This window comes from Dama dama, chromosome 14 (assembly GCF_033118175.1).
Source record: "Dama dama isolate Ldn47 chromosome 14, ASM3311817v1, whole genome shotgun sequence".
NCBI lineage: Eukaryota > Metazoa > Chordata > Mammalia > Artiodactyla > Cervidae > Dama > Dama dama.
The window spans coordinates 51,425,910-51,453,824 of NC_083694.1; the positions used below are offsets into that span (position 1 = coordinate 51,425,910).

The 27,915-nt window shown below is 42.8% G+C and overlaps 2 protein-coding genes across 2 annotated transcripts; both read left to right on the forward strand.

Annotated features, from left to right (window-relative positions):
• Window positions 1–1,435: 1,435 nt before the first annotated feature.
• LOC133068873 (PRAME family member 8-like) lies at window positions 1,436–6,553 on the forward strand. Its single transcript, XM_061159804.1, has 3 exons — window positions 1,436–1,722; window positions 2,127–2,699; window positions 5,980–6,553. The coding sequence occupies exons 1-3, from the start codon at window positions 1,436–1,438 to the stop codon at window positions 6,551–6,553; spliced, it is 1,434 nt and encodes a 477-aa protein (XP_061015787.1).
• An 18,102-nt stretch (window positions 6,554–24,655) lies between these two features.
• Window positions 24,656–27,102, forward strand: LOC133068874 (PRAME family member 8-like). Its single transcript, XM_061159805.1, has 3 exons — window positions 24,656–24,942; window positions 25,355–25,924; window positions 26,529–27,102. The coding sequence occupies exons 1-3, from the start codon at window positions 24,656–24,658 to the stop codon at window positions 27,100–27,102; spliced, it is 1,431 nt and encodes a 476-aa protein (XP_061015788.1).
• Window positions 27,103–27,915: the final 813 nt, after the last annotated feature.

Here is a 27,915-nt window from a genome sequence, read left to right on the forward strand (position 1 = left end):
GCATGGGCTCCAGAGAGCATCGGTTTCAGTACTTTCAGTTTCCAGTTCAATTGAGTTCAGTTCAGGCGCTCAGTCGTGTCCGACTCTTTGCGACCCCATGGGCTGCAGCATGCCAGGCTTCCCTGTCCATCATCAACTCCCACATCTTGCTCAAACTCATGTCCATTGAGTTGGTGACACCATCCAACCATCTCATCCTCTGTCATCCCAGGCTTTAGGGCAAAGGCTCAGTAGTTGTGGTACATGGGCTTAGTTGCTACTTGACTTGTGGTGCCTTCCCCGACCATGGGTCAAACCCATGTCCCTGCATTGCCATCAGATTCTTTACCACTGAGCCATAGAGAAGCCGTCTTTTACTACCTTAATATCACCTAGAATAATGTCTTTGTGAATCAGTGAATGGGTCCTTGATTATCCAGCAATCCCATCATCCTCTGTCTCCTGAATGTGTATCGGATTCAATCAACTAACCTACAGAAATATGATGATCCAATCGGCACTCGGTAACCTAATCAGGTGTCCTTTACTGATTGGCTTAGTAGTGGGACAGAGGGATGATGGGAATAGAAAGGTGTTTAAAAGTCTGAAGCACTGGAAAAGAGATGCAGAATCTTCCTGCTCTAGAGATACCAACTGGGTTCTCCACAGCATCTGAGATCTGAGCGCCCCACCAGCCCCACCAGAGCAGTAAGTTACCGTCCTCATGAGGACACCCTTTTTTACCCATGATTAAGTCTTGAAGGGTGGCATGTATCTCTGGATGCAGTGAGAGCTTTCAAAAAATTGTTTCTCTCACATGAACACATTTCATGTTTTAGTTTTGCCTAGCAGTGTAGTTTTGCCTCAATCTCAAGCATTTTGATTTGTGCTTTAGTTGATATCAATTTAAAATGACTTTACAAAGGAGGTATTTTTAATGAAAAGCATCCATTTTGGAATTTTATTTCATGAAATTTAATTTAAATATTTTGAACACAATGATATTCATGTTAGAGGTAACTCAGGTTGGAGGCTGTGCTAGTCCACATGACTCTCACTAATGTAGGGCTCAAAGAGATTATTTGAAACTCTTCCCCAAATAAAGTTTGGAGTGAACTCTCGGGCTTCTTGGTATCCACTTTCTAGTGGGACCTGAATCATGCAAAGCAATGGATGTTACTAAACAGGCTAGTGACTGTCTATTTTCTTCATTGGTACTTGTGAGAGGTTTGTTCTGAAACCAGTAAGGAAAGAGTTATAGCTCTGTGCCCATTGAGGCCAGAGTGTCACATGGGCTGACTGAGGCATTTCCACCCCTGCCAGACCAGTGACCTTGGCTCTGAGTAGGTTCTTCTGAAAGGGTGGGAGAATGTCTTAGGTGTGCTTCTGCTTGGCCTGAGATGGGTGCCTTGTGCCCTGGCAGTTTCTACAGGATTCCTTTTCTTGTAGAGTCAAGATGAGTGTCCGGAACCCATCCAGACTCCTGGACCTGGCAGGAAAGCACCTGCTGAGGGATGATGCTTTGGCCTTTTCTGTTCTGGAGGATCTGCCCACAGAGCTCTTCCCACCCCTCTTCATGGAGGCATTCCACGGGAGACACATCGAGACCCTGAAGGCCATGGTGCAAGCCTGGCCCTTTGTCCGCCTGCCTCTGGGAGGCTTGATTGACATGCCTCATATGGGGCCTTTACAAGCAGTGCTGGAAGCACTTGATGGTTTGCTGGCCCAGAAGGTTCGTTCCAGGTGAGTGTGTTTAAGGCACCTTGATAAAATCTTGGATGTCCCAGAGGAGATAGGTGGGTTGAAAACAGGTGGGTGGAAAGGGTTCTGAAAATGGTAATACAGAAACCTTGTTGCTAAAGGAAGTACCTTCTGGAAGTTGAAGAGTGCCTGTAGTGAATGGGAGCTTAGAAGAACATTTCCCACCTCCTCAAAGAGCCTTGATATACTAAAGTGGAGAACCAGAAAGGATAAAAGGGGAAGGGGCATGGAGATAGTGAGGCAGAGAGGGTAGTGAACAAGGCAGCAGATGATATCAGAAATGTTAAGTTACAGCACAGGTGGGCAGGATGTTGTCAAATTGTTAGGCTGTTTTTTTATTCTGTGTGGATTTTGATACATCCTCATCAATTTCCTTGTTCCTCTAGGAAGTGCAAACTACAGGTGCTAGATTTACGGAATACTGGCCAGAACTTCTGGAGCATGTGGTCTGGAGCCAGCAGTTATGAGTGCTCAAGCTCAAGAATGGCACCAGTGGCTGAGCAGAGCTCAATGGCAAAGCAGCACTTGGCTCCACTGAAGATTTTTATAGACCTTTGCCTGAAGAAAAGGACCCTAGGTAACTTTCTCACCTACCTTCTTAGGTGGGTGGAGCAGAGAAAAGCCTCCGTACATCTCTGCTGTAAGAAGCTGAAGATCTCTGCAATGCCAATGGACAATATTGTGAAGGTCCTGAGCATGGTGCAGCTGGACTGTATCCAGGAGGTGCAAGTGAATTGGATTTGGCATCTGTCCACCCTGGCCACATTTGCCTCTCTCCTGGGAAAGATGAGTAATTTGCAGAGACTCCGTCTCTCCCCCATCCACCTGTCTGCCTTCACAGAGCAGGAGCAGGATCACCTCGCCCAAATCACCTCTCAGTTCCTGAGGCTTGGCCACCTCCAGGATCTCCATCTGGACTATCCCTCCTTCCTTGAAGGCTGCCTAGACCAGATGCTCAGGTGGGAGTGGACCACTAGCTGGGTAACATTGAACACAAACCTAGAATGTCAAAAGCATTGTCTCCTTTGTTGCACTCTCTTTAACTGTGATATCCCATAACCACACTAATCTAGGCAGAGAGTTAAACTGGTCTAGTGGCTCTTGTGAGACACCCTGCTGGGGAGGTGCAGAGTATTGACACATACTCTTTGCATCCCAGGGTTTATAATTTCCTCCTTTTGTGGAGGTGTCTATGTTGAAATGATAAAAATAGGTAAGTAAAAAGGACACTGAAGTGGGGAAACTAATCAGATCAGAGCATTCCTGAAGAGAAGCTCCATGTTTACAAGGTTTGTGCCCTCAGTGAACCTCTTCTAAACTCCCTATCAGTTCAGTCACTCAGTCATGTCCGACTCTTTGGGACTACATGAACTGAAGCACACCAGGCCTCCGTGTCCATCACCAACTCCCGGAGTTTACTTAAACTCATGTCCATTGAGTCAGTGATGCCATCAAACCATTTAATTCTCTGCCGTCCCATTCTCTTCCCGCCTTCAACATTTCCCAGCATCAGGGTCTTTTCAAATGAGTCAGTTCTTTGTATCATATGGCCAAAGTAATGGAGTTTCAGCTTCAACATCAGTCCTTTCAATGTATATTCAGTACTGATTTCTTTTAGGATGGACTGGTTGGATCTCCTTGGAGTCCAAGGGACTTTCAAGTGTCTTCTCCAACACCACAGTTCAAGAGCATCAATTCTTAGCACTCAGCTTTCTTTATAGTCCAACTCTCACATCCATACATGACTACTGGAAAAACCATAGCTTTGTTGGCAAAGTAATGTCTCGGCTTTTTAATATGCTGTCTAGGTTGGTCATAACTTTCCTTCCAAGGACCAAAGAGCAAATGTCTTTTAATTTCATGGCTACAGTCACCATCTGCAGTGATTTTGGAGCCCCAAAAAATAAAGTCTGTCACTGTTTCCACTGTTTCCCCATCTATTTGCCATGAAGTGATGGGACCGGATGCCATGATCTTGGTTTTCTGAATGTTGAACTTTAAGCCAACTTTTTCACCCTCCTCTTTCACTTTCATCAAGAGGCTTTTTAGTTCCTCTTCACTCTCTGCCATAAGGGTGGTGCCATCTGCATATCTGAGGTTATTGATATTTCTCCTGGCAATCTTGATTCCAGCTTGTGCTTCTTCCAGCCCAGTGTTTCTCATGATGTACTCTGCATATAAGTTAAATAAGCAGGGTGACAATATGTACTTAATGTACTCCTTTTCCTATTTGGAACCAGTCTGTTGTTCCATGTCCAGTTCTAACTGTTGCTTCCTGACCTGCATACAGGTTTCTCAAGAGGCAGATCAGGTGGTCTGGTATTCCCATCTCTTTCATAATTTTCCAGTTTGTTGTGATCCACACAGTCAAAGGCTTTGGCATAGTCAATAAAGCAGAAGTAGATGTTTCTCTGGAACTCTCTTGCCTTTTCAGTGATCCAGCAGATGCTGGCAATTTGATCTCTGGTTCCTCTGCCTTTTCTAAAACCAGCTTGAACATCTGGAAGTTCACAGTTCACGTATTGCTGAAGCCCAGCTTGGAGAATTTTGAGCATTACTTCACTGGTGTGTGAGACAAGGGTAATTGTGTGGTAGTTTGAGCATTGTTTGGCATTGCCTTTCTTTGGAATTGGAATAAAAACTGACCTTTTCCAGTCCTGTGGCCACTGCTGTGTTTTCCAAATTTGCTGGCATATCACGTGCAGCACTTTCACAGCATCATCTTTTAGGATTTGAAATAGTTCAACTGGAATCCCATCACCTCCACTAGCTTTGTTCATAGTGATGCTTCCTAAGGCCCTCCTGACTTTGCATTCCAGGATGTCTGGTTCTAGGTGAGTGATCACACAATCGTGATTATCTGGGTCATGAAGATCTTTTTTTTTATGGTTCATTTTATTTATTTTTATTAGTTGGAGGCTAATTACTTTACAATATTGTAGTGATTTTTGCCACACATTGACATGAATCATCCATGGATTTACATGTGTTCCCCATCCCAATCCCTCCTCCCACCTCCCTCTCCATCCCATCCCTCTGGGTCTTCCCAGTGCACCAGCCCTGAGCACCCATCTCATGCATCCAGCCTGGGCCGGTGATCTGTTTCACCCTTGATAGTACACTTGTTTCAATGCTATTCTCTCAGAACATCCCACCCTCGCCTTCTCCCACAGAGTCCAAAAGTCTGTTCTGTACATCTGTGTCTCTTTTTCTGTTTTGCATATAGGGTTATCATTACCATCTTTCTAAATTCCATAAATATGTGTTAGTATACTGTATTGGTTTTTATCTTTCTGGCTTACTTCACTCTGTATAATAGGCTCCAGTTTCATCCATCTCATTAGAACTGATTCAAATGAATTCTTTTTAATGGCTGAGTAATATTCCATAGTGTATATGTACCACAGCTTCTTTATCCATTCGTTTGCTGATGGGCATCTAGGTTGCTTCCATGTCCTGGCTATTATAAACAGTGCTGCGATGAACATTGGGGTACATGTGTCATGAAGATCTTTTTTGTATAGTTCTTCTGTGTATTCATGCCATGTCTTCTTAATATCTTCTGCTTCTGTTAGGTCCATATCATTTCTGTCCTTTATTGTGCCCAACTTTTCATGAAATGATCCCTTGGTATCCCTGTCTATAATATGGTGTTTTGTGCTCCAGATACGTTAACTGAACTGTTTGTTAACTGAATTGAGAGAAAAGTATAATAAAAAGTGATAGAAAGTCAGTAGATGATGCAGGGATATAAGTGAGCCCCTCTAGAAGGCAACATAAGTTGGTTCCTTATGTATGTCTCCCTAGGACCTCACTTGGTCAGAGACAGAGGCATATGGAGCCCAAACTTGGACTGAAGGAAGCCTTCTATGAAGTTATTTTTAAATCTCATCACCCAACACTAATATTAAGTGATGTCTACACTTGAAAGAGACTCTTCCTGGCTCTCCTCATAGCATATTCTTATGCATTCCAGTATCTTCATTCATCCCCATAAGGAAGTAGAGTATGTTGTACTCTGCTTGATAGATGAGGAGAGAGTGCTCTCTAGATTCTGTGAGGTGACTCAGTCTCACAGTGAAGGTGATAGGACTTAGCCTACAATGAGATGGACAATCAGTGTACTGACCCTCAAGAGTTGGCCTGACTAATGTTAGTTCCATAGAGGCCATTTGTCTATCACCAGTATGCAACCTGGCACTTCAGTTTCCAAGAACTAATTGTTTGGTTTCTCCCCAGGTGCCTGAAGTCCCACTTGGACAACCTGTCAATAACCAACTGCTGGCTTACAGAATCAGATTTGACCCACCTGTCCCAGAGCCCAAACATCAGTCAGCTAAAGGGCCTGGATCTGAGTGGTATCACCATGACTGACTTTAATCCTGAGCTCCTCCGCGTTCTGCTGGAGAAAGTTGCAGCCACACTCCAGGAACTAGACTTAGATCTGTGTGGGATCAAGGACTCCCAGCTAGAGGCCATCTTGCCTGCCCTAAGTCGCTGCTCCCGGCTCAGGTACTTCAGCCTGTGTCAGAACTTCCTGTCCATGGCTGTTATGGAGAAGCTGCTGCGACACACCACTGGACTGCCCTGCTTAACACAAGAGCGTTATCCTGCCCCTCAGGAGAGTTACAGATCTCAGGGTGTTCTCCTGGAAGCGAGACTTGCCCAGCTTCGGGCTCAGCTGTTGGAGATTCTGAAAGACTTAGGACGTCCCAGGGTCATCTGGATTAGTCCCAGCCCCTGTCTTCGCTGTGGTGAGAACATATGCTATCATCTGGAGCCCATTATATACAGCTGTACTGCCTCTGCTTAGAGAATTGCCACTATTAAAAGCTTTCTTCTGGGCACTTGGAAACTGAAATCTAGAACATGAGGACATCATGAAGGGAAAAGAGAGCTGTGATTTCAGACATCTTCTCAATGTGAATGGGAAAAGGAAAGGCGATAGTGGAGGGGGGATTCAGTATCGCAGGAGGAAATGTAGACTCTGGAAGGGATGGAACTTTCAGGGACATGGGCTTCTAGAATCTGAAATATGAACCTAGGTGAATACACGCTTGAGCCCCACATGTTGCAGTTATCCCTGAGGGAGATGGATGTACAGAAATGGTCAAGAATAAAGATATCTTCCTGGTGACCTAAATAGGAAGAAAATTTTAAATGAGAGTAGATACATGTATAGATATGATTCACTTTGTTGTATAGCAAGAAACTAATGGGACATTATAAAGCAATCCTACTCCAATAAAAATTAATTAAAAATAAAGAGATGCTTATTGAAAACCAACTGCTGTTCTCCATGATATATTATTACATGTCCTAATTATTTCCAGTTAGTGATTTAAAAAAAAAAAAGCACTGTGTTGTCCATGATTCAAAACCTTACATTCCCGAAATTTCTTTATTCTGTCTTGGACATCTCTTACCTCCTTGCTTATTTCTTTGGCTGTTCAGTGGGTTAATACACACAAAGGGGAACATACTCAGTGTCTGGCAAACAAGTGGAGTGAAGAGCTCTTTGCAGGGCTTTCACTACTGACTCAGGCCATGACCTTGACATGGGTATTCTTCATACTTCTATCAGTTGGTGTATAAGTTGCAGTTCCTTGTCTTTTTATGTGCTTCACTGCCACAAACACGGGACCCCACTTCTGCAAGATGTTTTCCATTCTACCAATAAATGATACTGGTTCTCACCATTCCATACCTATCACGGGTAGGTAGTGGTCCTTATGGATATAATCAAGTTGTGACCAGACAAGCAAATTCTTTTTAGAAAAGTATTAAATTAGCAAAAACATTTAACATGGATCTATTATTTGAATACCACATTCAAGAATTATACATTTTTGTTAATTGGTCATATCAGAATACATAATTCCCATCATAAGTCCAGTCCCTCTCTATCAGAAAAATTAAGGATAGCTTGTCTGGACATCAGAACATCCAAATGTATCACAAATGTATGTTATGTGTTACATATAACTCTTAGTCAGCTCTCCCTATCCTCTGTTCATCCTTCTGAGATTCAACCCAACTACATATTGTGTAGAACTAAATTTACTGTTAAAAAAAAACCCTCATCTAAGTGACCCCAAGCAGTTCAACCACGTGTTGTTCAGGATTCACCTGATACATAGACACATACATAGTTTGAGAAGAGGCCGACATGATTACAGAGACTCAGCAGTCCCACTATCTGCTATCTGTTGCCTGAAGAACTGGGAAAGGCTGTGATATAATTCAGACCCAGTCTTAAGGTCTAAAAGCAGGGGAAGTGATGGTGTAGCTCTGAGTCAAGGCTAAAAGCCTGGGAACCAGGGAACCATTTGTGTATGTCCTGTAGTTTCAAGGTTCATGAGCCAGAAGCCCTGGTATTCATGACCTAGAAGAGAGGGAGAGCAGTAGCCCTCATTCCATTCAGGCCCCAGAGGATAAGACGATGCCCACCCACACTGGTGAGGGCTGATCTCTTGACTCTATATACTGATTTCAATGCGAATCTCTTCCAGGAATAACCTTACAGATTCTCCCAGAATTAATGTTTGACCTGAGATCTGGGCATCTCATCTCACAGTGACATTGACACATAAATTTAACCCTCGCAGTGTGTCTAAACAAAATGCAGCCTAATAAAATGCAGCCAATCTCTGCTAAGGATTCAGTGGTTGCAATTGTTTATTCTGAGAAGGAAGGGGATATAGGGCTGGGAGGGCCTTAGGCAGAGCTTTGGTTCCCCCTACAATGAATATAATGATGCACACAGAGTTTATGGGAATTTTTTTTTCTATGTACAGTAGATGAAAGTTTTATTAGACTGCAGAATGTTGTTTCATGGAAATTAAGAAAAACATGTTTCACACAAGACATTTTGCCATGAAGTGAAGTAAAGTTGCTCAGTCGTGTCCGACTCTTTTTGACCCCGTGGACTGTAGCCTACTAGGCTCCTTGGTCCATGGGATTTTCCAGGCAAGAGTACTGGAGTGGGTTGCCATTTCCTTCTCCAGGTATTTTTAATAGGATCCAGTGAAATATTGCTTGTTGACAGCTTGGCTCTGGAGTTGTTGAGCAAGAATTCCAAGATGCTTTTTTCTTTTGTTTGCAATCTTCTCCCTACTGGTGAATAGCATTAAGTCTTCAACCTTTGTATTTACCTCTATTACTCACAATAGGGAGGAAAGCAAAATCCAGAGACAGAAATTTGACTTAAATATTGCATGTGATCACCAATGAATCAGGATTCACCCAAGCTGTTCCAGTAGCCAGTGCAGAGGGGCTGGGGGTCGAAGGGCATAGGAGTGGACTATGGGCATATCACTGGACTCATCTCCAGTGATAGACATTCTGAGCCTCAGGTTTTCTAGGCCACCTGCTGGTAGATCAGACCAGAGAATAGAAATCAATTTTGTAATCAGGACTGTATACTCAAGAATTTTTAATAAATCTTGCTATCCTGGGACTTCTCTGTTCCCAACTGAGTTCCCAAATGAACTTCTTTGTTCCATGGTCCCAAAGCAGGGAGCCTGGATTCAATCACTGTCAGGAAACTAGATCTCACATACTGCAGCTCAGTGTTCTGACGCCACAACTAAAAACCCCTCAGGCTTCCCAGATGATTCAGTGGCAAGAATCTGCCTGCCAACGTAAGAGACAGAGGAGACATGGGTTTGATCACTGGGTTGGGAAGAACCCCTGGAGAAAGATATGGCAACCCGCTCCAGTATTCTTGACTGGAAAATTTCAAGGATAGAAGAGCATGGTGGGCTACAGTCCATGGGGTCCCAAGTTTTGGGCACAACTCAGCACCCATACACACACAAACATACACACATACACAGGGACACAAGGGAGATCGAAGATGTTGTAGGCTGGACTAAGACCCAGCCTTAGTTTGACCCAGCCAAATAATTAAACAAATAAATATTTTTTTTTAATGTGCTCTCCTGTAAATGACACTTGAGTATAAATACTTCCACAGCAGTTTATATACAACATTTCTCTAAAGGTTATTGAGGTAATACAGTATTTTGAAGAAATCATGTGGGAAATTTAAAAACATTTTACAGCTGCAAGAAACAAATTAGATTTTAAAACTGATTTTAACCATAAATAAGCAAGAATTTATTCTTTTAAAAAATATGTTCAGTTCAGTTCAGTTCAGTCACTCAGTTGTGTCCAATTCTTTGTGACCCCTTGGACCATAGCACGGAGGCCTCCCTGTCCATCACCAACTCCTGGAGTTTACTCAAACTCATGTCCATTGAGTCAGTAATGCCATCCAATCATCTCATACTCTGTCCTCCCCTTCCCCTCCTGCCTTCAATCTTTCCCAGCATCAGGGTCTTTTCAAATGAGTCAGCTCTTTGCATCAGGTGGCCAAAGTATTGGAGTTTCAGCTTCAACATCAGTCCTTACAATGAACACCCAGGACTGATCTTTGGGATGGACTGGTTGGATCTCCTTGCAGTCCAAGGGACTCTCAAGAGTCTTCTCCAACACCACAGTCTAAAAGCATTGGTTCTTCAGCACTCAGCTTTCTTTTTAGTCCAACTGTCACATCCGTATCACTACTGGAAAAACCATAGCTTTGACTAGACGGACCTTTGTTGGCAAAGTAGTGTCTCTGCTTTTTAATATGCTGTCTAGGTTGGTCATAACTTTCCTGCCAAGGAGTAAGTGTCTTTTAATTTCATGGCTGAAATCACCATCTGCAGTGATTTTGGAGCCCCCAAAAATAGTCTGACACTGTTTCCACTGTCTCCCCATCTATTTGCCATGAAGTGATGAGACCGGATGCCATGATCTTAGTTTTCTGAATGTTGAGTTTTAAGCCAACTTTTTCACTCTCTTCATTCACTTTCATCAAGAGGCTCTTTAGTTCTTCTTCACTTTCTGCCATAAGGGTGGTGTCATCTGCATATCTGAGGTTATTGACATTTCTCCTGGCAATCTTGATTCCAGCTTGTGCTTCATCCAGCCCAGCATTTCTCATGATGTATTCTGCACAGAAGTTAAATAAGCAGGGTGATAATATACATCCTTGACCTACTCCTTTCCCTATTTGGAACCAGCCTGTTGTTCCATGTCCAGTTCTAAATGTTGCTTCCTGACCTGTATACAGGTTTCTCAAAAGACAGCTCAGGTGGTCTGGTATTCTCTTTAAGAATTTTCCACAGTTTATTGTGATCCACACAGTCGAAGGCTTTGGCATAGTCAATAAAGCATAAATAGATATTTTTTTGGAACTCTCTTGCTTTTTCAATGATCCAGTGGATGTTGGCAATTTGATCTCTGGTTCTTCTGCCTTCTCTAAAATCAGCTTGAACATCTGAAAGTTCGTGGTTCATGTATTGCTGAAGACTGGCTTGGAGAATTTTGAGCTTTACTTTACTAGCGTGTGAGATGAGGGCAATTGTGTGATAGTTTGAGCATTGTTTGGCGTTGCCTTTCTTTGGGATTGGAATGAAAACTGACCTTTTCCAGTCCTGTGGCCATTGTTGAGTTTTCCAAATTTGCTGGCATATTGAATGCAGCACTTACACAGCATCATCTTTTAGAATTTGAAATAGCTCAACTGGAATTCCATCTCCTTCACTAGCTTTGTTCGTAGTGATGTTTCCTAAGGACCACTTGACTTCACATTTCAGGATGTCTGGCTCTAGGTGAGTGATCACACCATCATGATTATCTGGGTCATGAAGATCTTTTTTGTACCGTTCTTCTGTGTATTCTTGCCACCTCTTCTTAATATCTTCTGCTTCTCTTAGGTCCATACCATTTCTGTCCTTTATTGAGTCCGTCTTTGCATGAATTGTTCCCTTGGTGTCTCTAATCTTCTTGAAGAGATCTCTAGTCTTTCCCATTCTATTGTCTTCCTCTCTTTCTTTGCACTGATCACTGAGGAAGGCTTTCTTATCTCTCCTTGCTATTCTTTGGAACTCTGCGTTCAAATGGGTATATCTTTCCTTTTCTCCTTTGTTTTTTGCTTCTCTTCTTTTCACAGATATTTGTAAGGCCTCCTCAGACAGCCATTTTGCTTTTTTGTATTCCTTTTTCTTGGGGATGGTCTTGATCCCTGTCTCCTGTACAATGTCATGAGCCTCCATCCATAGTTCATCAGACACTCTGTCTATCAGATCTAGTCCCTTAAATCTATTTCTCACTTCCACTGTATAATCATAAGGGATTTGATTTAGGTCATACCTGAGTGGTCTAGTGGTTTTCCCTACTTTCTTCAATTTAAGCCTGAATTTCAAGTCAAGGCTAAAGGCCTGAGAACCAGAGCACCAATTATGTATGGCCTGGAGTTTCCAGGTTCAGGATCCAGAAACGCCAGTATTCATGGCCAAAGAGAGAGGGAGAGCAGTAGCCCTTGTTCCATTCAGGCCCCCACAGGATAAGGTGATGCCCACCCACACTGGTGAGGGCTAATCTCTTACTCAGTCTACTGATTCCATGCTAATCTCCTCCAAGAATTCCTTTGAAGAGTCTCCCAGAATTAGTGTTTGACCTGAGACCTGGGCATCTCATCTCAGTGAAATTGACACATAAACATAACCTTCACAGTGCCTCTAAACAAAATGCAGCCAAATAAAGTTTCCCTGCTAAGGATTTAGAGGCTGCAATTGTTTATTCTGGGGAGGAAGTGGATATAGGGCTGGGATTATAGACTTAGGCAGAGTTTTGTTTCCCGCACAATGAAGATAATGATGCACACATCATTTTATGTGTTTATGGGACTTTTAGTAGGATTCAGTGAGATACTGTTTATTGAGATCTTGGCTCTGGAGTTGTTGAGCTGCTGCTGCTGCTAAGTCGCTTCAGTCGTGTCCCACTCTGTGCGACCCCATAGATGGCAGCCTACCAGGCTCCCCCGTCCCTGGGATTCTCCAGGCAAGAACACTGGAGTGGGTTGCCATTTCCTTCTCCAATGCATGAAAGTGAAAAGTGAAAGTGAAGTCACTCAGTCGTGTGTGACTCTTAGCGACCCCATGGACTGCAGCCCACCAGGCTCCTCCGTCCATGGGATTTTCCAGGCAAGAGTACTGGAGTGGGGTGCCACTGCCTTCTCCGAGTTGTTGAGCAAGAGCTCCTTATTATGTAAGACCTCCACAGTGCTTTTTTTCCCCCCAGTCTTCTCCCTCCTAAGTGAATAGCCTAAGTCTTTATCCTGCTATTCTCACAACAGGGAAGAAAGCAAAATCCAGGGACTGAAATTGGACTCACATATTACATGTGGTCCCCAATGAATCAGGATTCACCTAAGCTGTTCCAGTAGCCAGTGCAGGGGAGCTGGGGGTGGGAGGAAATAAGAGAGACTGGATTCATCTTCAGTGACAGACATTCTGAGCTGTAGGTCTCCTAGGCCACCTGCTAGTTGATCAGACCAGAGGATAGAAATCAATTTTCTAATCAAGACTGTATACTTTAGAATTTTTAATGAATCTTGCTATCCTGGAACTTCCCTGGTGGTCCAGTGGGTATGACTCCATGCTCCCAATGCAGGGGGCCTGGGTTGAATCACTGGTCAGGGAACTAGATCCCATATCCTGTAACTAAGTGCTCATATGCCACAAATAAAAGATCCCTCAGGGGCACAAGGGAGATCAAAGGTCCCTCACACATGATTAAGACCCAGCACAGCCAAATAATCAAAATAATAAATATGCTGAAAAAATTGGGCTGTCCTGTAAATGCTACTTGAGTACAAATATTTGCACAGTGATGTAAACCTCCAATCCAGCAGATGTCGCCATTCCCCAGGATGATTGTGAGGAGCTGGGGGAATGCAAGAAGCAGTCATCTGCCACCAACTAAGGTAAACAAGAAAAGAGGAATTGGTTCCAGAGAGCTGAGATACATATGAAAGGAATGAATTCAGTGAGCCAAGAGGCTTGCATCTTCCTATACATAGAAAGCTGAATTCCCTAACTTGGTATCTGTTTGTTGTTTTTCTAACCTCACAGTAATCTTTGATGTTCAGACTGCCGGCTTCCTTTGTTACAAACTTGTATATAGCCTGACTCCCCCTCCCACCTCCTTGAAGCAGTTTTCTCAAAGTTTCTGAGATACTGTCTCCTGGCTGCTGGTGTTGCGAAGTCTCTTCAGTCGTGTCCGACTCTGTGCGACCCCATTGACAGCAGCCCACCAGGCTCCGCCATCCCTGGAATTCTCCAGGCAAGAACACTGGAGTGGGTTGCCATTTCCTGTCTCCTGGGCTTGGGTTCTAAACACTCCCACCAAATAAAATAACTCTCTACTTTCACGTGGTGACTAACATTTTAGTCTATTGTTTTCATCTAACGCCTGGAACTCGGGTGAGTGGGGACAGGGCACTGTGGATTGGGAAAATGTCTTGGAAGAGCATGTAAAATGACAAGAAATGCACAACCTAAAACATAACAAATATGTTTTATTCGTTGACTTTACAGAAGATTATAACAGGAAAGGTGGCTTCTCAGATTGCTCTGAGGAACTGTTCAAAAACTGTAAGGGTGGGAGAAAAGTTATGCAGTGGAGCCAGAGTCCATGATGTCATTTCTTGAAAAAAACAAAAAAATTCAGAAAATTTCAAAAGATTACTGCATATGATAAAAATGATACATCTCAAATTAATGATTTTCATGCCTTTTAAAAATTGTTATTTATGTTTATAATTATATTTATTTATTTACTTTTTTTTTTCTTTTTTGGCTGTGCTTGTTTTTCCTTGCTGAGGGCAGCCTTTCACTTGTTGTGGTGAGCAGGGTCTATTCTCTAGTTGAAATGCATTGGCTTCTCATTTTGCTGGCTTCTCTCATTGCAGGGCATGGGCTCCAAGACCTGTGGGCTTCAGCAGTCTTGGATCCCATGCTCTAGTTGAGTGCTCAGTAGTTGTGGGGCATGGGTTTAGTTGCTCCATAGCACGTGGAATCTTTCCAGACCAGGTATCCAACCTGTATCCCTTGCACCAACAGGTAAATTCTTAACCACTGGACCACCAGTTAAGTTCCTTTTCATCCTTTTTTTATGTATGAAAAGAGGTAAGAGTCTGGTCTTTTTGAACTTACCCATATGATATGCATCTTAACTACTTCAGAACACCATCCTGTTTTCTCCTCCTTGAATTCCCCTTGCGGCATACTGTCTTAGGAGGGTGGGGGGCTGCTGGGTTAATGCTTTTTGGCCACAGCATTCTTTGTTTACTGAAATAGCCAGTGAAATATTTGTTCTCAAGGAAAAGCTTAAGAGAAGAGCAGAAGTGGAGTGAGTTCAGTCACTCAGTCATTTCTGAGCTCTGATTTCTGAAGTCTGATTGAGGTCTGAGCAGTCCCTCAACCCCATCTGAGCTGGTAAATTATCAGCATTAGCTAACATGTTCTGCCAATGCCAAGCAAGTATTGAGTGGTGAAACAAAGTCTGACATGTCAGAAAGAGTTTTCCTATTTGTTTTCTTTCGGTTAAAAAAATTTCAGGCTTTCTTTTGCATCAAAGTATAGCTTTGCCTTCATCCTAAATATTTTGATTTTGGCTTTGGCTTAAATAATTTAAATGTCTCATCAAGCAGTTTTTCTTGTTAATAAAAGACATATAACTGTTTGAAATTCTGTATCCTGACATTTAAAGTTTTTACTCTATGCACAAATGGCATTCCTTTTAAAGGTACCTCCTAAAATCTTCCCAACAAAGTTAAGTTTGGGAACCGCGGATGGAAGCTGTGTTCCACATGAACGTCTGTCCCCATAATTTGGGCTGAATGTGACACTTTAAATGTTTTCACCCAAGAGAAAGGGAGTCAACTTGTTCAGTCTCCTAATATAAACGTGCAAGAGGGAAATACATTAAGCAAACAATGGAAGGAAATGGAGGAGCTACTCGATGCCTTTCCTTCTTCTTGGTACTTGTAAGATTCTTGCTCTAGTGCCAGAAGGGGCAGAGCTATGGCTTAGTGCCCACCAAATCTAGCCTGGAAGCCTGACAAACTGACTTTCTCCCTTTCTGGTTCATCATTTCCAAGGTGATGACTTTGGCTCTGATTTGATTTCCCTGAAGGATGGGGAGAGAGACCAACCTTATGGGTATGACTGACCTGAGAAGGAGGCTTTGTTCCCTTGCATTTTCACAGGATTCCATTAAGAGAAGAGTCGGGATGAGTGCTCACAACCCGCCCAGACTTGTGAACTTGGCAGCAATGAGCCTGTTGAGAGATGAGGCCTTGGCCATCTGCTCTTTGGAGTATCTGCCCCTGGAGCTCTACCCACCACTATTCATGGCCGCCTTCTCTCTCAGATGCAGTGAGACCCTGATGGCCATGGTGCAAGCCTGGCCCTTTGCCTACCTGCCTCTAGAGGGGCTGATGAAGAGGCCTCACCAAGAAACCTTAGAAGCAGTGCTGGATGGACTTGACGTCCTGCTGGCCCAGGAGGTTCACCCCAGGTGAGTCTGATCCAGGTAGCCTGGCAAGGTCTTGGGTGTCCTGGAAAGGACTGCTGGTGTCAGGGAGAGTGAATGACCAAAGGGTGGACCAGAGACTTCTGAAAAAGCTCAGAAACCTTGAGCACTGCTGAGATCACATTGGGAAATACCTTGCAAAAGTGTATAAGGAAGGATGGAAGAGAAAAGGGAGCTGGAGGAAAGTGAGCAAGAGAGGACAGAGAAAAGACAGAAGGTGATATCAGGATTGTGAAGTAAAAGCAAAGATGTGAAGTTAGAATGTTGCCTAAATTCTGAGGCTGTAGTTTCATTCACTGTGTATTTTAAAGAATCTCACCCGATCTTCTGTTTCCCCATAGGAAGTGCAAACTGTGGGTGCTGGACTTGAGAAATACTGGCCAGGACTTCTGGAACATGTGGTCTGGAGACATGTACCATGTGTTCTCAAGCTCACTGATGGCATCAGTGGCTAAGGACATGTCAAGGACAAAGCATCCCTTGGCTTCCTTGGAGATGTACATAAATCTGTGGCTCAAGAAAAAGACCTTGGGCAAATTCCTCAGCTACCTCTTCAGGTGGGAGGAACAGCGAAAAGGCTCCATATACCTGTGCTGTAAGAAGATGAGATTGTTTCAAGGTCCAAGGAAAATATTAAGAAAGTTCTCAGTATGGTGAAGCTGGACTGTATCCAGGAGGTGGAATTGAATTTCACCCAGAAGCTGTCCACCCTGGCCAAACTTGCTTCTCTCCTGGGCAAGAAGAGCAATGTTCAGAGACTCCTTCTCTCCCTCATTCATGGGTCTGTTGCTGAGGAATAGGCCCATCAGGCTCTTCTGCAATTTACCTCTCAGATCCTCAGGCTGCAGCACTATCTCCGTATGGAAGGTCCAGCTTTCCTCGAAGGCCGCCTGAACCAGATGCTCAAGTAGGAGAACAGCACTGATTGAATAACAGTGAACACAATAGTAAAATATCAAATGCATTGTCTCATTTGCTGCTCTACTGTGACCTGTGGTAACACATAAGCGGAGCAATCAAGGTGTGAGAAAACTGGTCTAGAAGCTCTGGAAGGGATTTCAGGTTAGGAAGCTACAAATTAGGGGGCATAGATGTAGTGCAGGCATGTATGTGATTTCTTCTTTGAGAAGAGATATCTCTGTTCTGATGACAGGTTAGTGAAGTTAGCATTGACAAGGAAAAACCACATCAGACCTGAGCATTTCTAAAAAGAAACTCTGGTAATTAATCCATGAACACAATGAGCCTGTCTTAAATTCCCAGCCATAAAGGTCGTCTCACGTTTCATATAATGTAAGTAAGTATTATACAGGAAATGCATGATTCTGGAGGTGATGGTAATGAAGCAGAGAAAAAAGGAGAGTGAACAGTGATAGAAAGTTTGTAGATGATGCCCGGGTGGGAGTTGCTGAAGTCTGGCAGCCCCAGGGCATGGTGTGGGGTCTTACTGTTTCTATACGTCTTCCACGTGTCTCACCTGGCCAGAGATACAGGCATCTGGAGCCCAAACATGGACTGAAGGGATCTGAATTAAAAGCCTGTGTATCTCATTTCCCGGTACTAAAATTAAGTGGTGTCCACCCTTGATGGAGACTCTGTCTCAGGCTCTGTTCTGAGCATTTTCTTGTGCATTCCATTATCTTCATTCATCCTCCTAAGGAAGTGGAATATGTTGTACTCTGCCTGATATATGAGTAAAAAGAGCTTTCAAGGTTCTTTTAGCTTCATCTAGTCACACATGAAAATGGTAGAAAGAGACTGGACATGCTGGATATTGAGTACTATCAGATGGTAATAGCAACCCTGGCTGTGTGCCAATCGTTTACCTCTCATGTGGAGGTCATTTGTAACTCTGGTTTCCCAGATCTATTGTGTTTTTTTTTTTCCTCCAGATGCCTGAAGACTGCGTTGGACAACATCTTTATGACCAGCTGCCTGCTTATAGAATCAAACTTGACCCATCTGTCCCAGTGTCCAAACATCTATCAGCTAAAGGGCCTGAATCTGAGTGGTATTACTCTGACCAACTTTAGTCCCGAGCTCCTCCAAGTTCTGCTGCAGAAAGTTGCAGGCAGTCTTGAAGAACTGGACTTAAATGTGTGTGGGATCATGGACTCCCACCTGAAGGCTATTCTGCCTGCCCTGAGCCACTGCTCTCAGCTCAGAGTCCTCAGCATGTGTGGAAACCTTGTCTCCATGGCCATTCTGGAGAGTCTCCTGCATCATACTCATAGGTTACCTGCTTTAAGTCTAGAGATTTATCCTGCCCCTCAGGAGAGTTACAGTTCTCAGAGTATTCTTCACTAGGAGAGTCTTATCCAGCTAAAGACTGAGCTTTGGGAGATTCTTACGTATTTAGGACATCCCAGGAACATTTGGGTTAGCCCCAGCCCCTGTCCTCACTGTGGTGAGGACGTATGTGATCATCTGAATCCCAATACATGATGCTATAATGCCCTGCCTAGCTGGTTGCTTCTATCAGAAGGATTTAGTTTGAGACATAAGTGTTTGAGTTATTTTGGTGTGTGCAGTTGTAGAAATCATCAGAATTAAAGAGACCTTCCGTGTAAATTAATAAATGCTGTCCATGATATTATTCTGATTTCTGTGTTTACATCTCACGGATCTCTAGTTACTGATGGGGGTCAGGGAAGCACTCTGTTGCCTATGATCTGAAACCATCATTCTCTAGTTGTTTTTTTCCTCTTGATTTCCTTAGTTCTGTGGATTAATACAAACAACAAAGGAAACATACTCAGGGGTCCTCAACAACACATCCTTGTCATGGGTGGGTAGTGACATGTAAATTCCTATGAAAAAAATACTAAAATCATACAGGTAAGAAGCATGGTTTTATCATGTTTATATCACATTTCAAAAGTATATCTTTTGAAGGCTGTGTGTGTGTGTTAGTCCTTCAGTCATGTCTGACTCTTTGTGACCCCATGGACTGTTGGTTGCCAGGCTCCTCTGTCCATGGAATTCTCCAGGCAAGAATACTGAAGTGGGTTGCCATTTCCTTCTACAGAGAATCTTCCCAACCCAGAGATCGAACCCGAGTCTCCTGCATTACAGGCAGATTCCTTACCATCTGAGCCATCAGGAAAGTCCCTTTGAAGTCTAGGTCATGTCAATAAAAATTTCACTTTATTCCCATAACACGTATTGGTCTTCCCTATTGAGGAAGATTAGTATAGTATGTTTTGACTTTGGTATATCAGGATGTATAATAAAATGACTGTAATATACAACATATAACTTATACTTGGCCACCTGTTTCCTCTGCTCCCCACTATCCCATTCAACCAGATGTTGATATCTGTTTGTTACAGATCCGTTATAACATATTTATTAAAATTCTCTGGATCTCCTGTCTTATTAGTCTGTTATAATGCTGAAAATACTTTCCCTTGTTCCTTCTTCTCATATCTAGATTTGCACTATTACAAATATTCTCTATATGGCTGTAGATGTGATTGATGGTCTCAAGGCGTTTAGCTATGTCAGAAGTCTGGATTCATATTGGTTAGTGCAGGAGACGTTAATTTTATGAAGTAGAAAGACTATAGGACATATAGCTCGTTACATTGATAAATTCATAATAAAGAGAGACACAAGACATAAACAATTTGAAAAAAAGTTAGAACGAATTGAACAATGTTTAGTAAAATGAGTTGTCATCCAGTGTAGTAATACATCAAGCCCACAGGGGAGTTAGCTGGAGAAGCCAAATACTAGAGAATCAGGTAGAAAAAGATAAATGCCTCCATTGTTTACAGAGACATACTTTATGTACTTGTTGCAGGTCATATTAAGAGTAAAAAGAAAAGCTTTGTGGAAAACAAAGTTTATTATTAGCATGCATGAGCACCATTGTGCTGAAGTTGGAAGCATAAATAAGGCTTTTGAAACCAGTTTTTATTTGCTTGTTTGTTTCATTTGTTTAAAATAAGGTACATCTTAGGTTAGTCATCACATGGATACCTTTTTATCCACTTTCTAGTTTTTTCTTTTTCTTATAGGTACCAAAAAGTGGCTTTTTATATAAGTTCTCTAGGGGTGGGAGAAAGGTTCACGAGGGAGGAAATAAATGTATGCCATGGCTGGCTCATGTTACTGGACAGCAGAAACCAAGACAGCATTGTAAAAATATTATTCCCCAAACTAAAAACAAGTTTTTAAAAAGTGAGATCATATTCTTTGCAACTAATGGAATCTTGAAACAGTAGCATTTGTACAAAAATAAAATTTATATTTTCAAAAGTGAATCAATCTTTTTTAAATAGTTCTCTAAAATTTTCCAATTTAGAAGTTTCTTCAATTTAAGGATTTATTGATGAGTAGTATTTTAATAACACTTTACACTGATAAAGATGCAACAGGCATTCCCACAGGACAGTGCAAATAATGTACCCTTCATAAGCTCTAGAAATATTGCTCCCCAAAAATAGTCTAAGAAAGTGAAAAAGTCTTTTATATAAGTTGATGAAACAAAGGTTAAGGTGACAAAGGTCTCTGAAAGTTGGCACAGCCAAAAAGCTGCTCAGTCAGATGTACAACATACATGTACCTTCCTAATGGCAATGACCAAGATATCAATACTCAGGGGAAAAAACAAACAAACAAATAAAAAAACTCCTAAGATGAGGTAGAACAATTACATCTCAAAGAAACAGGGAGATAAATGCAAGCTACTCCTAAAAGGACTTTTGTTTAAGTTTAGAATTCTGAAAAAATATTTCATCAAGCTGGCTTTTCCTAACTCTGTGTTCAAAATTATCAAATTTAGAATGTCAAAAGAGCCCCATTTGGTCTTCTGGTGTCATAGTCCTGAATAAAGTTTATCTTGAACACATAAACCTGTGTCTGTCTCAGATTTTCTTTGGCACAACTCCCACAGCTGATGACTGCTTGGGCAGAAAAGGTCCTTCTGAATATCCCCAGATTCCCACATACCAGAGAATGACCAACTTGGAGTCTGGCCACTGTTGTAGATTTCCATATCAGCCCAGGAGCTTTCTTCAGAGAATTATTATTTTTTTATTTTTATCTGATTGATGATTGTTTTACAATATTGGTAAAGAAAACATGGCAGAACCCTGTATGACATAAATCATAGCAAAATCCTTTATGACCTATCTCCTAGAATAACGGAAATTAAAACAAAAATAAATAAGTGGGACCTAATTAAAGTTAAATTAAACTTTCTTTTGCACAGCAAAGAAAACCATAAACAAGGTGCAGAGAATTATTTTTTAATTAATTAACTTTTATTTTTGGCTGGGCTAGGTCTTCATGGCCATGTGGGCTTTCCCTAGTTGTGGTGAATGGGGGCTGCTCTGCTCTTAGTTGCGGTGCTTGGGCTTCTCACTGTGGTGACGTCTCTTGTTTTGGAGAACAGTCTCTAGGGCACACAGTCTTAAGTAGTTGCTGCCCATAGGCTCTAGTTGCAGTTCAAGGGCTCTAGAGTTCAGGTTCAGTAGTTGTGGCTCATGGGCTTAGTTGCCCTGTGGCAGGCAAGCTCTTCCTGGGCCAGGGATTGAACCGGTGTCCCCTGGGTTATAAGGTGGATTCCTAACCACTGGACTGCCACAGAAGCCCCAGGTTCTCAAGCAAATTTTATTGAATAAAATTTCAATAAAAATCTTATTTTATTTTGTTTTTAATTATATAAGATTGTTGTGTTTAATTTTTACTGTAGAGCAAGGTGACTCAGTTACACACATATGTATTCTTTTCCATTATGTTTATGTTTAAAATGTCACCTGAGTAGAATCCAGTTTAATCTTATTTTATGCAAAGGCCATTTATATACATGAGAGAAATATGGTGAAAGTGATCTTCCCCAAAGTGACCAAGACAGAGAACACCCTTCAGAGTGTCTTCACCTTGGTGGCCACAGGTGTATAAGAATTATTCAGGTGTCAAATAACTGGGGTGGGTGAGAGGCATGAAAAATTCTTACAGAAGAAAGGTTGTCCATTTATGTGTGACCTTAAACATCAAAGAAATCTTTGTATGATGTATCACAAAGTGGGAGTCACCCCTGACTGTGGTAAAACATTGAACATCAATGAGCTTCTGTGTTTAGTGCAGAAAAAGTGTTGGTATTTATGAAGAAACAAACAGAAGTTTATTTATGTGCCTAATCGTGTCACCTTGATCAGAAGCTGTGTGGAACTTAGCTAGGTCTGAGGAAAAAATAATGATCTATACACTTGAAAAGGGGCCAGTGAAATTATGGTATTTTGACTTATAAGACCCCTGAAAAATGACTGGGGAAATTTGACATCTAGAAAGTGTCCTCAGTGAGGGGGAAAAAAACAAAACTTAAAGAAAACCTCACCTGGTAGCACTTGCCTCTGGATGACAGAGTTATTTTGGACTGAGCCAGGTTTGTTTCTTCTCTGGCTCCAAGTTCTCAAAGAACCCACAGTGCCCACCTTCAGGGCCTTCAGTCTTGGAAGTGCCTGATCCCAGTATTCCACCCCTTCCACTGCTTACATCTTAGATTTAATCTTTTCTTGCAGTTGGTTATGCTGATCTCAACTTTCTGGGGAAAAAAACACCATAAAGATGATAGTGTCTCCTCTGAGTCACTCTCTTTTCCTACTTTTTTTTCTTAAAATTTATTGTGTTTCTTTTTGAGGCCTTGGGTCTTCATTGCTGTTTGTGCTTTTCTCCAGCTGGGGCGAGTGGGGGCCGTTCTCTAGTTGTGGTGCATGGGCTTCTTATTGAGGTGGCTTCTCTTGTTGTGGAGCAAAGGCTCTAGAGTACGTGAGTTTCAGTAGTTTCACCTCCCAGGATTTAGAGCACAGGCTCAATAGTTGTGGCAAACGGACTTAGTCGCCCCATGTCATGTGGGATCTTCCCAGACCAAGGGTTGAACTTTTGTCTCCTGCATTAGCAGTCAGATTCTTTACCACAGAGCCACAGGGAAGCCCTCTTTTACTATCTTAATATCACACTGAGCAATGTCTTTAAATTTCCCTGTTTCCCAAAATATAAAAATAAAAAAGAAGCCTTTATTTTACATTGTTGGGATCATTCACATGGTCCCTTTACGAATGCCCAGCTCCAAACTGTCCAAAGCCACTCTTATCCTCACCTTTAGAGAAGACTTGGCTTAAGTCTGGAAAACCAACCACATCCCCAAAAGCTCTTCCCCTGCTGCCTGAATAGGTTCACAGTCTCCTGTGTTTCCTACATAACACCTGAGTGAATAGCTCATACAGGTATGAATATTTTGTTTTCTTAGGTAGTTTATGAAGCTGTTTTAATTTTGACTTGACCAAAATTCCCCCAACAATGATTCTGATTCTGTCAACTTCTGTACTTTCTTGTCAAATGGCAGAAATCAACAATCCCTTTGCTATTTGACCCCCAAGAATACAACCGTCCATATCGGAAGAATTCAGACAATGTTTGTGAAGTCAATCAGTGATGGGTCCTTGATCATCTGACCACCCCATCAGTCTCTGTTTGGCTGTGTGTATATGATTCAATCAAGAAACCTAGAGAAATATGATGATCCAATCAGTGCTCTATAATCCAATCAGATATCCCTTTCTGACTGGATTAGCAGTGGGACAAAGGGATTATGGGACAAGAAAGGTGTATAAAAGCCTGAAGCACTGGAGAAGAGATACAGAATCTTCCTGCTCTGGAGAAACCGACTGATTTCTTCACAGTGTCTGAGATCTGAGCACCCCATCAGCCACACCAGACCAGTAAGTTACCTCCCTCATATAAGAATAACATTTCCTTCCCCATGGTTAGCCAATCTTCAAGACTGAGTTGTATTTCTGGATGACAGGGAGAGTTTTCAAAAGATTGTTTCTTTCTGATGAACCCATTTCAGGTTTTAGTTTTGCCTCTCAGTGAAGTTTTGCATGAATCTAAAGCATTTTGACTGATGCTTTAGCTGGTATCATTTTTTAATGTCTTTACCCAACAGATATTTAAAATATCTGTTTGGAGTTTTGTTTCATGAAATATCAAATACACATTTTTTACACTGATGGCATTCATGTTAGGGGTAACTGAGGATGGAGGCTGTGTGGGTCCACATGACCTTCCTGTTCCCATAAATTTAGGGCTCTAAGTGATGGTCTGACATATCCCACTCATAAAGATTGGAATGAGCTTTCAGGCCTCTTGTTATCCACTTCCAAGTGGGACATGAATGAAGTGAAGCAGTGGATGGAAATGAAATGGCTAGTGGTTCCCTTTCCTCCTCACTGGTACTTGTGAGAGGTTTGTTCTGAATCCAGTAGGGAAAGAGTTATTACTTTGTGCCCCCTGAAGCCTGAATGTCATATGGTCTATTTGAGGCACTTCCACACCTGCCAGAGCAGTGACCTCAGTCCTGAGTAGATTTCTCTGAAGGGTTGGGAGATGGTCTTAGATGTGTTCCTATTTGGCTTGATATGGATGCTTTGTCCCTTGGCAGCTTCCAGAGGATTCCTTTTGAAGCAGAGTCAGGATGAGTGTCCTGACCCCACCCAGAGTTTTGGACATGGCTGGAATGCACCTGCTCAGGGAAGATGCCTTGGTCTGTTCTGCTCTGGAGTTGCTGCCCACAGAGCTCTTCCCATGCCTCTTCATGGATGCCTTCCATGGGAAACATATCAAGACCCTGAAGGCCATGGTGCAAGCCTGGCCCTTTGTCTGCCTGCCTCTGGGGGGCCTCATTGATCTGCCTCATGTGGGGCCCCTACAAGCAGTGCTGGAAGCACTTGATGTCCTGCTTGTCCAGAAGGTTCGTTCCAGGTGAGTCAGATCCAGCTAGCTTGATAGGGTTCTGGGCATCCTGGAAGAGACATCTGGGGTGGACTAAGTAGAGGGCCAATGGATGGGCCAGGGGGTTCTGAGGATGGCAATGAAGAAGCTCAGAGGCCTTGGTTCACCAAGGGAAATACTTTACTGATGTATAAATGTGCTTAAAATGCAGCAGTGATTGAAAGAACATGCCCATCTCCTTCCTATGATGCTTAATAGAAGTGGAGAGCTAAAAAGAAGAGGAGAAAGCGATTTGGAGGAAAAAGGCAGAGGAGGGCAAGGCAGCAGGTGATGAGATATGTGAAGTAAAAGCACATGTGCACAGTCTTCTGTGAAATTCTGAGACTGTGGTTGCATTCTGTGTGGATTTTAATGCATCCCTATTAATCTTCTGTCTTTATAGGCGGTGCAAACTGCAAGCGCTAGATTTACGGAATACTGGCCAGAACTTCTGGAGCATGTGGCCTGGAGCCAGCACCCATGGGTTCTCAAGCTTAGGAATGGCACCAGTGGCTGAGCAGAGCTCAAGGATCCACCAGCCCTTGGCTCCCCTTAAGGTATACATAGAGCTTTGCCTGAAGAAAAGGACCCTGGATAACTTCCTTACCTACCTCCTCAGGTGGGTGAAGCAGAGAAAAGCTTCCATACACCTCTGCTGTAAGAAGCTGACCATCTTTGCAATGCCTGTGGAAAATATCATGAAGGTCCTGAATATGGTGCAGCTGGACTGTATCCAGGAGGTGCAAGTGAATTGGATTTGGCATCTGTCCGCCCTGGCCAAGTTTGCTCCTCTCCTGGGTCAGATGAGCAACATGCAGAGACTCAATCTCTCCCGCATTCACGTATCTGCCCACGAGGAGCAGGAGCAGAAAGTTGTCCAATTTACCTCTCAGTTTCTCAAGCTGCACCATCTCCAGGATCTCTCTCTGCATGCTCCTTCCTTCTTTGAAGGCTGCCTGGACCAGATGCTCAGGTGAGTGTGGAACACTGGCTGGAAACAGCGAACACATCACTGGCATGTTAAGCACACTGGGTCCTTTGATGCTCTATCTTGAGCTGTGGTATCACTTTACTACTGAAATCAAGGTAGAAGAACAAACAGGGACACCACACTAGATAGCTATGGATGGGATGGTTTGGATCCAATGAGGATAGACATGGGTTCTTCATTAGGAAATTCTGTGTAATTTGACTTACGGAAATAGGTAAGTGAAAGAAGCATTTAAGAAGGGAAACCACCTCAGACCAGAGCAATTTTAAAGAGACAGTCCGGGAATTAACACACAAACTTGTCTCAAATTGCCAGTTCCTATAAGGTTGTCTTTTCCAGATAAGTTAGTTAATATTTAAGAAATGCATGATTCTTAGAGGATAGTAGTGGGGCATGACCACCAATCATACAAAGCTTCAGCTTGTTATAGGTGATGCAGAGATGAAATGTCAGGCTAAATGGAGACTGGTCACTTTGAGTACTGACCTGCAGGAGACACTTAGTAGGACCTTGTCTTTGGGCAAAACACCTGCCCAAGACAGCTGCCACCCAGGTTTCTCAGACATAATCACTTTTTTCTCCCCAGTTGCCTGAGGACCCCCTTGGACCACCTGGCAATAACTAACTGCCAGCTTACAGAATCAGACCTGATCTATCTGTCCCAGTGCCTGAACATCTGTCAGCTCAAAGGCCTGGATCTGAGTGGGGTCACCATGACTGACTTTAGTCCTGAGATCCTCCACGTTCTTCTGGAGCAAGTTGCAGCCACCCTCCAGGAACTGAACTTAGAGCAATGTGGGATCCCAGAATCCCAACTTGAGTTCATCCTGCCTATTCTGAGCTGCTGTTCCCAGCTCAGGACCTTCAGTCTGTGTGGGAATGTCCTCTCTATGGCCATCATGGAGAAGCTGCTGAGTCACACCACTGGGCTGATCAACTTAAGTGAGGAGTTTTACCCTGCCCCTCAGGAGAGTTACAGCCCTCATGGAGCCCTCCACTTGGGCCAAATGGCCCAGCTTCAGGATAAACTCATTAAGATTATGCGGGATTTAGGACATCCAAGAGCCATCTGGCTTAGCTCCAGCCCATGTCCTCGCTGGGGCAATAAGACATTCTATCCTGAGGATCCCTTTCTGTGCCACTGTTACATGTCTGCCTAGTTGGATGCACCTGCCAAAGCTTTCTTCTGGGCACTTGGAAACTAAAATATGGGGAATAGATGCATCATAAAAGGAAAACTGATCCATGGTTTTGGACATCGACTCAGTATGAATGGGAAAAGGAAAGATGATACAGTGGAGATGCAGGATTGCAAGGGGAAATGGAGACTCTGGAGGTATTTGGACATTCAGAGACATGGGTTTATAACATCTTAAAAATGAATTAATTTTCTGGAGGTAAATGTTGTATGCATATGTGGCATTATCCTTGATTGGAAATTGTAAATAAATGGTCACAAATAAAGAAACCCTCTGGTGCCATTCTGATATATTATTGTTTTTTATGTGCTTTCACCTCAGGAACTCCAGTTACTCATGAAAGAAAACGCACAGAATTGTGTATGATCAGAAACCCCACTATTCCCACTAGTTCTCTAGTTGGCAAGGACATCTGTTACCTCCTTACTGATTTCTGTGCCTATTCAGTGGGTTACTGCACCCAACAAGGAGAACATACTCAGTGGCCAATGAGTTACTGGAGTAAAGAACTTTAGACCAGATACTCACTGCTCTTTCAGGCCATGACTCTGGATGTGAGGTGTTCTCATGGTTCTCCTGGTGGGTCCACAGGTCTCAATTCCTGGCCTTTCTGTGCTGGGAAAGGACTTCACTACACAAGTGAAGACCCTCCATTGTGAAGGACATCACTCACATTGTAGATTGGCCCTGTCCTTGCCAATCTATGCCTGTCATGGAGTGTGTAATTGTCTCCTTGAATTAAAGTAGTTGTGACCAGCAAAGATATACAGTTTT

Coding starts and splice junctions, on each gene's coding strand:
- LOC133068874 (XM_061159805.1), top strand. CDS start 24,656: ATGAGTGTCCTGACCCCACCCAGAGTTTTGGACATGGCTGGAATGCAC. Junction 24,943..25,354: donor GTCCAGAAGGTTCGTTCCAG/GTGAGTCAGATC, acceptor CTGTCTTTATAG/GCGGTGCAAACTGCAAGCGC. Junction 25,925..26,528: donor TGCCTGGACCAGATGCTCAG/GTGAGTGTGGAA, acceptor TTTTCTCCCCAG/TTGCCTGAGGACCCCCTTGG.
- LOC133068873 (XM_061159804.1), top strand. CDS start 1,436: ATGAGTGTCCGGAACCCATCCAGACTCCTGGACCTGGCAGGAAAGCAC. Junction 1,723..2,126: donor GCCCAGAAGGTTCGTTCCAG/GTGAGTGTGTTT, acceptor TTGTTCCTCTAG/GAAGTGCAAACTACAGGTGC. Junction 2,700..5,979: donor TGCCTAGACCAGATGCTCAG/GTGGGAGTGGAC, acceptor GTTTCTCCCCAG/GTGCCTGAAGTCCCACTTGG.